At 39.9% G+C, this 13459-nt stretch overlaps 2 protein-coding genes across 4 annotated transcripts in view; one reads left to right on the top strand and one right to left on the bottom strand.

The window, feature by feature from the left end:
* LOC138821398 (F-box/WD repeat-containing protein 2) overlaps nt 1-5222 on the bottom strand; it is a 39691-nt gene extending 34469 nt beyond the window's left edge. The window contains exons 1-3 of one of the 3 annotated variants that reach the window (XM_070013596.1): nt 5150-5222; nt 4936-5044; nt 460-969 (exon numbers count right to left, since the gene is read on the bottom strand). In XM_070013596.1, coding sequence (XP_069869697.1) covers nt 460-949 — 490 coding nt within the window. In that variant the 5' untranslated portion in view covers nt 950-969; nt 4936-5044; nt 5150-5222. The other 2 variants (XM_070013597.1, XM_070013595.1) reach the window with 2 other exon arrangements.
* On the top strand, nt 5038-11715 carry LOC138821400 (beta-1,3-galactosyltransferase 9). Its single transcript, XM_070013599.1, has 2 exons — nt 5038-5205; nt 10612-11715. Exons 1-2 carry the CDS (start codon nt 5038-5040, stop codon nt 11713-11715), a joined length of 1272 nt encoding a protein of 423 aa, XP_069869700.1.
* Nucleotides 11716-13459: the final 1744 nt, after the last annotated feature.

Here is a 13459-nt window from a genome sequence, read left to right as displayed (position 1 = left end):
AGGAAGAAATATCTCCTTCCCACATTTTACAAACAAGGAATCAAACACAGACATGTTAAGTAATTTGTCGAAATGAAGGACTAAACATTGTTTTTTGTTGTTGTTATTTTGTTTTTTACTATTTTTTCTTAAAAGTTTATTGATTAAAAAAATGTTAAAATGTAAGAAAGTATAGAAAAAGTAATCTACAGGCTTCTGACTCAGATAATACTTCATAAAAGTCTGAATCTTTTTCTCATAAATCTTAATTTAAAAAATGTTTTTCTCTATAGCGAAAGAGAATATGGAGGGAAGGGAAACTTACTCAAGGATGGGAGGAAATGCCACTGAAGATAACAATTACACTCACCATTCTCCAAGCCTGAGTACTTTGTGTGTTGTTAAGTTTGTACCACAGAAAATGATTTTAAAAACAAACAAGAACATCCTACCCCTAAGAAACCAGTCCCAGTGCCTTACCTGTACAGAGAAGTCCATCTTTGTAGTAAAGTGCATACACTCTGGCACTGTGTCCAATTAATGATGAGGTCTCAAAGGCTTCATGGTCCTCCAGTTGCTTCATTCTCAAAATAGCCTTCAAATAAACCTTCTTCCAGTGCAAAGCGTCCTGAACAGAATCATCTATCTGCCAGCCCAAATTGTTACAGGCAGTCTGCCACACCTCTGTACAGGCACTTATCACCTTATTCCACTGTTTAGAGACGAGGCAGCATGTGAGTAAAGTCTGAGGATCGAGCCATTTTAACAAATAAAAACTGAGCTCCAGAGGAAGGAGTTTGAGGAAGTCCCGCTTGAGGAGGGTCTCCAGGTTATTGGAGAGATGCCTGAGCTGGACTGCCCCACTCAGACTAATCAGGTGATCCAGAGTTTCATTTTTCTGCAAGTCCGTCAGAGAAAGAAATGTAACAGAAATGTTATCAAGCCATGTCTCAAAGTCCTTTCTCTCCATAAGGTTATGGAAATATTTACCTGTGGCACATCAAAATATTGTATTAGTTCTGCTCAAAGAGACCGTTCAAGCAAGACTGCTAATAAATGAAGTATTAAAATTAGTGTAAAAAACTTTGTATTACATCTTAACGCTTAGTTACTACAACTTGACAGTTAACACCTTTTAATTATCTAAATTTTTTTTTCATGCACAGAAAGAAAAATACTTTTGCAAAACATACTTCTAACAAATGAGGACCTATAAAATGTGTCATGGAGATAGGCTGGTATCCATGTCTTGTTCCTTTTGAAGTCTATCACATGCTACATGCAGCTTCACAGTAAAAGATTTACGAAGTATTCATCCACAGTCAATGTATTCTTTAAGACAAGCCCCCACTCCAGCAAAACCAATATAAGACTACTTCCTTAATTAACTCTTTAATAAGCTAAATATGGTTGTTAAAAATCACAAAAATAAGCACCAGGATGTGACAACCAAAAGGCAAATCTCCAGAGCAGTAACCTAAGATATTAGTTATACAAGGTACAACCTGACCTATCACCACAATCACAGAGCTACTTGGTTTTTTTTTTTTTGTTTCTTTTTTTTACAACAGATGTTTTCAGCACAAAAGATAGGTAGACATATTAAGTTACAAGTCCTCTTCTGGTTCTTGTACCTTCTTCAAAACATGCATTAGTAAGGCCCTACATAGACTGTTTTTGGAAGTTTCATATAGGCTTGTGATAACTCTTAATTATGTACTTGGAGCTATTAGGGGCGCAGAAATCTGTGCAATAGGCAAATTAATAATCCTGATGCTGCCAGCAACAGTGGCAGTGTAACCCTAGCTACTCAGAGGTAGGAGGATTTCAAGTTTAAGGACAGCTTGGACTATAGCATAGTGAGATCTCATTAAAAAATAAAACAAAAATTCATAATCCCTATGCTTAAAAAACACCTAAAAATGGATATCTTTACTTTGCAAAAGATGTTAAAGCAGGTAAGAAATTGCTTAGAGTCACAGGGCTAGTAAAATACAACAGACTGAAAGCTAGTGCTCTCAAAAATCACTACCCAAGTACACTGTGTGTCTCTGAAGTGAAGGACAATAAAAATGAATCATCACATGGTGGTAAGATCTGGGTGTACTAAGTCTATTTCATTATATCATTTTCCCCTTTGGGAGAAGGACAAACTGTTCTAGGGCTAACTGGGCAAAAGAATTTTAAAGTAACCTGCATTAATGTCAACAAGTATCAACTCACTATTTACAATAGGGACTAAACTGATTTAAAGAGAACAACAGCCGGGCGCTGGTGGCTCACGCCTGTAATCCTAGCTACTCAGGAGGCTGAGATCTGAGGATCGCGGTTCAAAGCCAGCCCGGGCAGGAGAGACTGTGAGACTCCTATCTCCAATGAACCACCAGAAAACTGGAAGTGGCGCTGTAGCTCAAGTGGTAGAGCGCTAGCCTTGAGCTGAAGAGCTGAGGGACAGCGCCCAGGCCCAGAGTTCAAGCCCCACGACCGACAAAAAAAAAAAAAAAAAAAAAAAAAAAAAAAGAGAACAACAACAAAAAAAAACCTGTGAACCAATTACAACAAAGAAAAACAAAAAGAAAAAGCATAAAGCCTAATGCCAGTAGCTCATGACTATAATCCTAATTATCCAGGAGGCTGAGATCCAGCTGACCTTGGTTCAAAGCCAGCTAGGGCAGAAAAGTCCAGAAACTCCATCTTTCGCCTCCCTTATCCCACCTCCACCAAAAAGAATAAAAAGAGCTTTTAAATCATCATAACATTCCAAGGATGATATAGCCACATCCAGAGTGGTGAGTTTCCCATTTCTGTGACTAGTCAAGATAGCTGTATACAAAGACAGAATGGGATGAATGAAAATGCTCTGGCGCTAGCAAATATTTTACTGATTCAGCCACTTCCTATGTGATCATGGCAATGTTCAATTCACTTCTAAGTTTCAGTTCCATCATCTATAGAAATGGAAGAGATAACCCAATTTCAGCAGTGTAAGAAATCAGAAATAAAGCAGGGGGACATATAACACCAGTACCCAGTACTTTGTATTAGTTCCATTATGAACATCTGCCAGAAACCCCATTTTTGGCACCAGACTGGCCTGGACATGACCCACTAACATCCTTTTCAATCTTATGATCTTACAGTTTCTCTTAATATGTAGAACAAAAACTCAAGGTCTCATATTTATTAACTTTATAATTAAGAGGAGTTATTGACATGAGGCTATCACTATTACCATGTTCCTTCTTCTACCTACCATACGCACATCCTTTGCTGTCTAGCCTTTTTTCCCCAATCTCCAAGACTAAACATACTTGCCTTCCTGCCTTTAACACTAATGGTCACAAAGCTCTTGAGGAAATGTGGCATAATGAAAATATTCTTTTTATTTACTTATTTATTTTTATCTTATTTTCTGGGCTGGTCCTGAGGCTTTAACTCAGCCTCTCAATGCTGTCCTTGAGTTTTTGTGCTCAAGGCTGACACTCCACCCCTTGAGCCCCAGTTCCACTTCTTGCTTTCTGGGATTTAATTGGAGATAAGTGTCTCATGGACTTACAGCCCAGGCTGGTTTCAAACCACGATCCTCAGATCTTAACCTCTTAAGTAGCTAAGATTACAGATGTGAGCCACTAGTGCTGAGCAATGATGAAATTAGGCTCTGGTTCTGCTATTAACCACTTATGTTCTCTTCGACAATTCTCATATTTATTTATACTGATCTATAAGACTAAAGTACTGCTCACAAACATGACCTCATTTGACCTTTACTAGTTCATGGGACTACTAAGTTCAGGAGTGTTACTGCCATTAACTAACAACTAAGGAAATACACGGACCACAAGATGGAGTTGTGAGGGGAAATAGAAGCTTAACATCCTTCCCCAGTCCATAGTCCTACCCCCTAGTCCCCTCAAAAAAGAAATAAATCCTAAACAGAACATTCCAGATCAAACCGTGTGGATTTGTGTGCCCCCACCTTACTTTAAACAACTTGGTCTAGTAAAGAATGAAATTTTAAAAAAAAAAAAAAAAGAATGAAATCCAGAAATTTACTGAGGTGTCATTGTCTGTTTTCCTGCAGAGGCTTTGAAAATGTATACATACCTATGAACTTATACAGACATAAAATATATTTTCAATATCCAAGAAACATTAATACTGGTTGCTTCCAGAGAGCACCAGAGAACTGAAGAAAAAGAATAAAGGCCCCTTTTGACTTTTATTTTAAAAATGTGAAAATACTATCTATTAAAAAGCTTTTAGGTCTTTTGTTTGTTTTCTGAGAGGATCTTTCTATGTAGCCCAGTCTGACCCTTAACTTTCCATTCTCCTGCCTCAGCCTCGACAGTGATGGAACTGCAGGTGTGCGCCACCATACCTGGCCTAAAGTCTTTCGCTTGAAAAATGTTTTAAGAGCTGTATAAGAATACAAATAATATTTATAAATATTTTTGCAATTCCACTTGCAGCTGGGTGACCTTGAACACCGTCTATCTCAAGATTTCCTCACTCGAAATCATGGATCCATGAACAGCTTTACCTACAAGGGCTTTTGTAACGATTAAAACGTTTTGCATGGCACCTGGCACACTGTAAACCTACAACAGCTGCCAGTTACCGTTAATTACTTAAGGACAAACGTTGTTCCTTGTGCTTTTTGTGGTTGTTTTCCAAGCAGCACCCAACATACAAACCTGTCTTCATAACATTCCAATTACGGCGCAGTCCCTGATATCGCTACAATGCCTTGTCCGTCTGCACGCTTCATCTTTCAAACTCCCGGTGGCCCTGGGACGTCACTGTTAAACTCGTTTCGCATCGGAGGAAACCAAGGCACCGGGAGGCGGGAACTCGGAACCCCTACTGTGCTCTCTCTACCATAAACCCCGGATCCCTGAACGCGTTCGTCGCTCCCAGGTCCCCATCTCCCGGAGTCGTGTTCCACGCGGCACTGACCTGAGCGAGCGCCCCGGGGCCCGGGACCTTGCGCCGGGCTCACACCGATTAGGCGCGCTCGGGCCGCCAGAGCCTTGCAGCGGCCGGGTCCGCTCCGCAGCCATGGCGCCTGCAGGGAGAGAAAGACAAACAGACCCGGGCGCGGCGGGTCAGCAGAGGCGCGAGCACCCAGAAGCCCCCTCCCTCCCCGACCCGCCCCGCCTCGTACACAGACCTGGACCCGAGGCCGCTGCTCTCCCGATCCTCAGCCACACAGGGGAGCGGCTTCCGGTATTTGTACGTCATCTCCGCGCGCCCCTCCCGTCCGCGGCGCCAGGCGGAAGCGGCTGCACTTCCGGCCCCGCCCAGAGGGGGGGAAGTGGGAAAGTTACCGAGGTTGTCAGTCGGCGCATGCGCAATAAGATCTGTTCCAACTTTATTACTGGTGGAACTCGGCACAAACTTTCTCTCAAGCGTTGGGTCCAGATTTGCCCAGAGTGTTTATGACTCTCCCCTAACTTTCTCTTGCCCCAACGCAGCGACAGTTCTTTTTCTTACTTCACCGAGGACTTTTGAGTTCAAACTTCAGTACCAGCATTAAAAAATAAATAAAAATTCTGGTTAGCTTTAGTTAAAGTTTATATGTGCACACTTGGAGAATGACTACCGTGTTGGATATCATAATCCAAACATAATAGGACAATAGGATTTAGTGCTACAACATATCAAGGTTCCAAATTTCCTCACTACGGAGGAAATGGGAACATTTCCTCACATGCAGAAAATGGGAACAGAGGCTCAAAATGCTGGTTCTTGTCCCAATAATCGTATCATTTGGTTGGGGGATTCCAGCTGATTTGGTGGAGGATGTAAAGATGGAATATGATATTTGACTTGGGTTATGTAAAATGGATAATGAATTATTTTTAAGATATAAATGTTAAGTGTCCTGTGGATAAGACTTCCCTGGTAACTCATCACTTTAGCTAGTAAGTGTAATTGTAACTCTGTAACTCCATAACCCTGTAACTCTGTAACTGCTTCTGCTGTTTTCTGAGTAATGGCAGCCCTAACCCAGGGGACCATCACCACCCTTTGTTCTATTCTCTTGCTTCCTGACAGCAAAACCTTAGCAGGGAAATTTAAACTTAAGGTGTGCATTTCTTGTAACAATCATTGGCTAAAACCAATACCCAGCCTCCCCCTTTCCCCGCCCTAGCTCCAAATGCTTAAAAGCCGGTATGGGCTGGCACTGGGGGCTGTTCCTGGGATCCCACCTCCAGGTGCTGTCCTGGTGCGCCAGCACTTTTCCCTCAATAAAATCTTTTACATTTTCACTGCGGACTGAGTGGTCTCACTGACCCTCCCCACTACACAGCTTGACCCTTTACTGATAGAACTACTCAAAGCATCTAATAACACATAATCACTTTGTTAAATTTGCAAGCCCACAGACAATGAACTTAAGGTGGGTTTATTATGCAAAACATGGAGAAATGGAGCCTCAGATGAGTCTTATTATTGCTTAAAACATGGAAACAATGAGTGTAATATGTAGGACATTCCCCTCTGGTTCAAAGAACACATTCGGCAGAGTCTTTTTTCCCCTCAGGTTTCTGTTGCTTCTGTTAGGTTTTTAAAAAGAGGTAGGCGAGTAAGAACAGCACCAGCACGCACGTGGTATTCAGATAAGGGGTAGGTTTATTCAGTAGACCTGCTTGGACCAGGCAAGGGTGGCACTCCACGTGGCTGGGAAAGGCCTGGGAATGAGAGAGAGCTGGGAAGAGAGGAAAGAGAGAGAAAAGAGCAGAGAGAGGGGTAAGAACAGTAGCACTCACGTGGTATTCAGGTAAGGGGTAGACCTGCTGGGACCAGGCAAGGTTGGCACTCCACGTGGCTGGGAAAGAGAGCAAGAGAGCAAGAAAAGAGCAGCAAGAGCTAGACACGAACAGAGAGAGAAAAAAGGGGAGAGTCTGGGCCTGGGCTAGCCCTTATGTAGGGTATGGGTGGGGAAAGGTGTGGCCACATCAAATTCAGATGTGACCTCAGCGGATGCAGATGTGACCTCTTCCAGGTGTCCCAGTTGCCTAGGTAACGCAGGTACTGGGTGGAGACTTTGCTGCGAGGAGGGTGGAGTCTGCTCGCCAACCAGGAGCGGACCTTACAGCTTCATCTAAAAGAAAGGAGGAGGAGGGAAGAAATACTTGCTGCTCCCCAGTGATTTTTCAGTTTTCTTTCCTGGTTTTCTTATCTTTCCTGAATTGGTATTTTTAAATATTTTAAATTATTTCCAAGTTCCCTGTTGCCTCATCTTATCTATCCTACCTCAGGCACTTGAAACATGGGAAGTAAAATTTATGTGGGTTGAAAACAAATTACTATAGAGTCTCCAAAGTCAGGTCCAAAGAGAGAAGATTTGATTTGATAGGAAACAGGAAGTTACTGTAGACTTCTAAACCACAGATTAACTGGTGACCACATTTTGGAAGAGATAGACATAGAGATTGGATACCTCTGTGGAAAGGAAGAAAGTAAAGAAGTCCAAGATCTCTTTGCAACAAGTTGTCTCAACCTTAGAAGGTCAGAAGCTTGATGAATCAAATTGAAAATTACAGATAGATCTTCCCCATAGAGATATTCTTTGAATCTCTCATAGATAAAGAAACTAAATGTCAATCCAGAGAAGATACAGGGAAACAAAATACTTTTTAAAAGGAGAAAAATAACTCCACCAGTGGCTCACACCTGTAATCCTACCTATTCAAGAGGCTGAGCCCCAGAGAATCAAAATTTGATTCCAGCCTGGGCAGAAAAGTCCACAAGTCTCAGTCTTCAAAAATAGCCAGCAAAATCCTGGTATTCTACAACTTGAATACCAGTTAAATAAACCAAGCTGAACAAGTAAAAGGCCGTAAGTTCCAACTCGTAAAGAAAAAAAAAAAAAAAAAAAACCAGGCATGGATGGCTCACACCTGTAATCCTAGCTATTCCGGAGGCTTACATCTGAGGATCATAGCCCAGACAGAAAAGTCCATGAGACCCTATCTCCAATTAACCACCAGAAAACCAGAAATAGAACTATGGCTTAAAGTGGTAGAGTGCCAGCCTTGAACAAAATTTCTCAAGGACAGTGCCCAGGCCCTGAGTTCAAGCCCCACAATTGACCAAAAAAGAAAAGAAAAATATACTGTAAAATACAATTGGATATTTACAAGATCCAAAAATTAATAAAATTTGACTTTTTTAATTTTTAGGTTAGATTCTCTCACTTGATGAAGATTTCCAAGATTGCATGCTATGTTCAAAAAATACAGTCAACTTTGAATATAAGAATTTTTTTTTCTATTGGGGATAAACTTACTTGGAGGAGGTAGCTTGTGTGATTTAACAATTGACATAGCAATGGTCTTAGATAACTTATACCAGGAATCCAGAATCTGATGTATGAGATATATAAGACATCATTATATGGTATTTCCTTTGGAAGATAGAAAATGCATCCATGAGGGATGGCAAGTATCTGGCAATATTCAGAATAGTTTAAAAATGTACTTGTATCAAAGTGCTGCAACTGTTTAGCATTTTTTAAGATGGACTTAAAAATAAAGTTTTCCTCCTTTGGCAGTGATGCTGTGGAGAGATGATACAGGTGAACAATTCTCTGAACTTTTTCTATTCTTTGCTCTGAATTTGCTCTGACTGTAACATGATAAGTACTTACTCTCCTATGCAGGCAGCAAGTATTCTGGGACAAAAGCTCAGGTCAATTGGCAAAGAAACCTTATCCTTAAAGTTTGTGGCACAGCATACTTTACTGCAATTGCTGATAGACTGGAGATACCCTGAGATATATTTTGACATCTGGACTTAACAACTTTGAAAGCCCTGAAATTGCTCATAGACAACATGCAGGTAAGATTCTGATAATCTTGGAAGCATTTGCTGTTTATTAAAATAGGCATGGAGACTGCTGAAGTTTCTTTTATATGTAAATCACCTGCAATGAGAAAATAGAAAAGAGTGAATATTACAATTGTCTGAGGTGGTTTTGTTGTGTTTTGTTTTCCTACTAAATGAATGCATACAAGGAAAGACAGGATTCAGGATTTTCTAGTGGTTAAGAATAAGCTTTAGAATCTGACAGTTTTGAGTTCAAACCACAACCCTCCTCCAATCCCTTAACCACTCAAGTGCTCAGTTTAATTTAGAAGATAACCCAGCTGAAAGGGATATTACTAGAATTCAATGAATTAAGGCCTAAAGTTCTTAGCGCTGTGTCTGGTACACAACAATTACCCATGAAAAATAACTAATATTTTTCTTTGTTGTGTGTGCTAGTACTTGGGTTTAAACTCGCGGTCATTTGCTTAGCTATTTTTGCTCAAAGCTGACACTCTACCCCTTGAACCACACCCTCCAATTTCTAGTTTTTTGCTGGTTAACTGGAAATAAGAGTCCCTCAGATGTATCTTTATAGGCTGGGCTTAAACCACGATCCTTAGATCTCAGCCTCCTGAGTGGCTAGGATTACAGGCATGAGTCACTGACACCAGGCAAAGGTCACTACTATTATATGAGGCCTTTTTAAAACCAAAATTCCTATGAATAATTAATTCCTTTACTATTCCATCATTTTATTACATTTTTGCATATTTACTTCCATATGGGACTTTTCCATCTCTTTTGATAAAGTGGAGTAAGCTTGGCACATTTCTATTGTAGATATCTGGAGAGGTGCTTTGTGTATAGTACGAATCTGCTCATATTGACAGACAGGTAAGAGTCATTAGGAGATGTCAAAACAGATTCAGATTCAGTATTAGATAAAGTTAGAAAGTCGTACTAGGGCTGGGAACATGGTTTAGTGGTAGAGTTCTTGCCTTGCATGCATGAAGCCCTGGGTTCGATTTCTCAGCACCACATAAGCAGAAAAAGCAGGAAGTGGCACTGTGGCTCAAGTGATAGAGTGCTAGCCTTGAACTGAAGAGCTGAGGAACAGTGCCCAGGCCCAGAGTTCAGGCCCCACGACTGACAAAAAAAGAAAGAAAGAAAGAAAGAAAGAAAGAAAGAAAGAAAGAAAGAAAGAAAGAAAGAAAGAAAGAAAGAAAGAAAGAAAGAAAGAAAGAAAGAAAGAGAAAGAAAGAAAAAGAAAAAGTCACACTAGCAGGAAGTAAATGATAAATAGCTAGTGCATAGCCACCAAAAACAACATGGAAAAATAGCTGTTGACCTTTGTAATTAGAGAAGAAACTGATCCAAGTGCTTCCATTAGAGAAAGAACACATATTTTCCTACAGATTTTATTACAATGAGCCTACTTGTATCCTATCTTCCTGACTATGTCTTATTGTTCTTTGTATTTCTAGGGTCCAATACAGTGTATTATATATAGTAAAATAGTCTTTCATTCAAACAAGGAAAAAAATTACTAACTAGTGTCCAAACACACTAGACTTCGCAATGTGAAAAAAGAGAGACTATCATGCTTGTGTCCATAAGACTACGTTTATTGAAGAGACAAATAATAAAGAACTGTTAAAGTTCATATAGTGTTCTGTAGGGGGGAGGAGGAGGGGAGAGGAGGAGGAGGAGGAGGAGGAGGAGGAGGAGGAGGAGGAGGAGGAGGAGGAGGAGGAGGAGGAGGAGGAGGAGGAGCTAGATTAAGCTTGAATGAACATTTGTCCTTTTCTTATTTAGGTGACATTCTGCAGACTTCGAACTCACCAGTGGTGTTTTATTCTGTTTAATGTCATCCTATTTCATGCTTTGCTTTTTGGGGGTGACTTTGTGGAAGAATACTTTCTGCATTCTTTGCCTCATGTCAATATGAAAGTTCTTGAAATTAAGGATAAGGCAAGAAAATTGAACATGGAACCTCTAAGAAATCATCCCTCCAAATATTATGTCCTGAGCCAGTCGGAAGTGTGTAAAGGGAAGAACATTTTTTTGCTTTCTCTGATCTTCAGTAGCCCAGGAAATGGCACAAGGCGAGACCTCATCAGGAGAACCTGGGGAAATGTGAGCAGTGTCCAAGGACACTCCGTGCTCACACTGTTTGCTTTAGGAATGCCTGTTTTGGTCACTACACAGAAAGAGATAGACAAAGAGTCACATAAGAATAATGATATAGTTGAAGGAATCTTCTTGGACAGTTTGGAGAACCAAACACTGAAGATCATCATAATGACCCAGTGGGCTGTGACTTTCTGCCCTAATGCCATGTTTATTCTCAAGGTTGATGAAGAGATGTTTGTCAATCTACCAAGCTTGGTGGACTATCTTCTGAATTTGAAAGAACACCTTGAAGATGTCTATGTAGGAAGGGTTAACCATCAGGATGCACCCAACAGAGACCCTCAGAGTAAAGAATTTGTGCCTCTTAGTGAGTATCCAGAAAAATACTACCCAGATTACTGTAGTGGTGAGGCATTTATAATTTCTCAAGATGTAGCCCGGATGATGTATGTCATTTTCAAAGAAATGCCTATTATGGTGCCTGCTGATGTGTTTATAGGTATTTGTGCAAAGTCCCTTGGCCTTAAACCTATTCATAGTTCAAGGTTTTCTGGGAAAAGACACATCAGATATAATAGATGTTGCTATAAGTTCATCTTTACATCTTCACAAACTGCAGAAACGGAAATGCTCCTAGCATGGAAGGAAATCAATGATGGGAAAGAATGTTCACTGTTTGAGATTTACTATGGGCTCATTTCCTGCAAACTTCTGACATACCTTGACAGCTTTAAACGTTTTCACATTGGGACCGTAGAAAACAATGTTATGTATTTTGGTGATTAGTATTTGTTTGCTTTTAAGTATGATATTTTTGAATTGCCTTCTATTCATTATAGAAAGCAACCTTCTGTCCCATGTTTTGTGTAGTTCCTCTGAGTCTTTACTTATTCTTAGCAAAAATACAAAATGTTCTTAAATGAAAAAAAAAAGTTCTTAAATAGGTTGACGTACTCGATCCTGTTGGGATCTTATTTTTAACAAATTTTAGGCGAGTATGGTATTATTCTTTACAAAATAAAATGATTCAGAATAGAGAACATTTAATTATAATGAAGTCTTTTAAAGAGACAAAGATAATATATATATATATTTGTGGTGTACAACATGATGTTTGATACATGTGCATATTTTGGTATGACTAAATCCATTTAGTGGTAGTAAGAACTCTTAAAATCTATCTTTATTTTATATCTATGATATGTTACTATGAGCTCTCATTACTATGAAGTATGATGATCTTCTGAATTTATTCTTTGTGTCAAACTAAATTATTATATTGGGGGGGGGTCACTTAACCAACCTCTCCCTGGTCTTATCACATCCTGGCATTTCTTAACCACCATTTTACTGTCTGTTCCTGATATTTTTATACTCCAAAATTAATCATTTGTCATATTGTCTGGATTATATCACTCAATCTCTATATTCCAGGTTCATCCATGTTATTGCAAATGACAAAACTTCCATAAGACTGAAAAGTATTGTATTGTGGATATAAGCCACATTTTCTTCATCTGTCCAGTCAGATGATATTCTAGTTCTAATTTGAATATTTTTCAGGAGCCTCCATACACTATTCCACAATAATTGTATTGATTTACATTTCTACCAATAAGATGCAACATTCCCTTTTCTCCTCATCCTCTTAAACACTTAGTATCTTTCATCTTTATTATATTGGTCATTCTAATAACTATGAGGCAATATCCCTCATTGTGGTTCTAATTTATATTTTCCTGTGGGGCTTGAACTCAGGGTTTGGGCACTGTCCCTGAGCTCTTTTGCTCAAGGCTAGCACTCTATCACTTTGAGCCACAGTTCCACTTTGGTTTTCTGGTAGTTAATTGGAGACATGAGTCTCATGGACTTTTCTGCGATCCTCAGATCTCAGCCTCCTGAGTGGCTAGGATTACAGGTGTAATCCACCACTGCCTGGCTCTGATGATATTTTGTGCATGTGCTGGTACCAGGAGAGGCTTGAACTTGCTTGCTCATGACTAGCATGTTACCCCTTAAATCACATCTCCAGCTTTACTTTTTGCTGTTAATTTTGGAGATGAAGTCTCATAAAGTTTTCTAAAAGGGCTGGTTTTGAACCATGAACTTTGTTATCTCAGACTCCTCAGGAGCTAGGATTATGAGCATGAGCCACTGGTATCTGGTTGATAGGTAATAATATTGGGATTTCCCCCCCTTCGTATCACTGTTGGCTGTTTGTGTTGTTGTTGTTTTTAATTTATTTTGTTGATCTTTGCTCTTTGCTTTTTCCGACAGGGTCATGCTAGGTTAACCAGGTCTGGAACTTTTTGTCTCAAGTGATCTTCCTACTTTTGCTTCCAAGTACCTGGGTCTACTGGAGTGTGACTCCTGTAAACACGCCCTTTTCATGTTTTCCCTTGAGAAATATCTATTCCAATCTTTTCCTTTTCTTCCTATTTTTGTGGCAGTTCTGGGGTTTGAACTTCAGGGCCTCATACTTGGTAGACAAGTACTCTACCATTTAAGCTATGCCTCCGCATTTTTTTTT

Source organism: Dipodomys merriami, unplaced genomic scaffold, assembly GCF_024711535.1.
Source record: "Dipodomys merriami isolate MVZ:Mamm:240054 unplaced genomic scaffold, mDipMer1.0.p SCAF_910, whole genome shotgun sequence".
NCBI classification, from domain to species: Eukaryota; Metazoa; Chordata; class Mammalia; order Rodentia; family Heteromyidae; genus Dipodomys; species Dipodomys merriami.
This window is presented reverse-complemented; position numbering and strand designations above follow the sequence as displayed.

What these genes read in the sequence shown, in the direction of transcription:
- LOC138821400 (XM_070013599.1), top strand. Translation starts at nt 5,038, where the DNA reads ATGGCGCCTGCAGGGAGAGAAAGACAAACAGACCCGGGCGCGGCGGGT. An exon ending in ACACAGGGGAGCGGCTTCCG is followed by an intron (nt 5,206 to 10,611) that starts GTATTTGTACGT and finishes TTTCTTATTTAG; the next exon opens with GTGACATTCTGCAGACTTCG.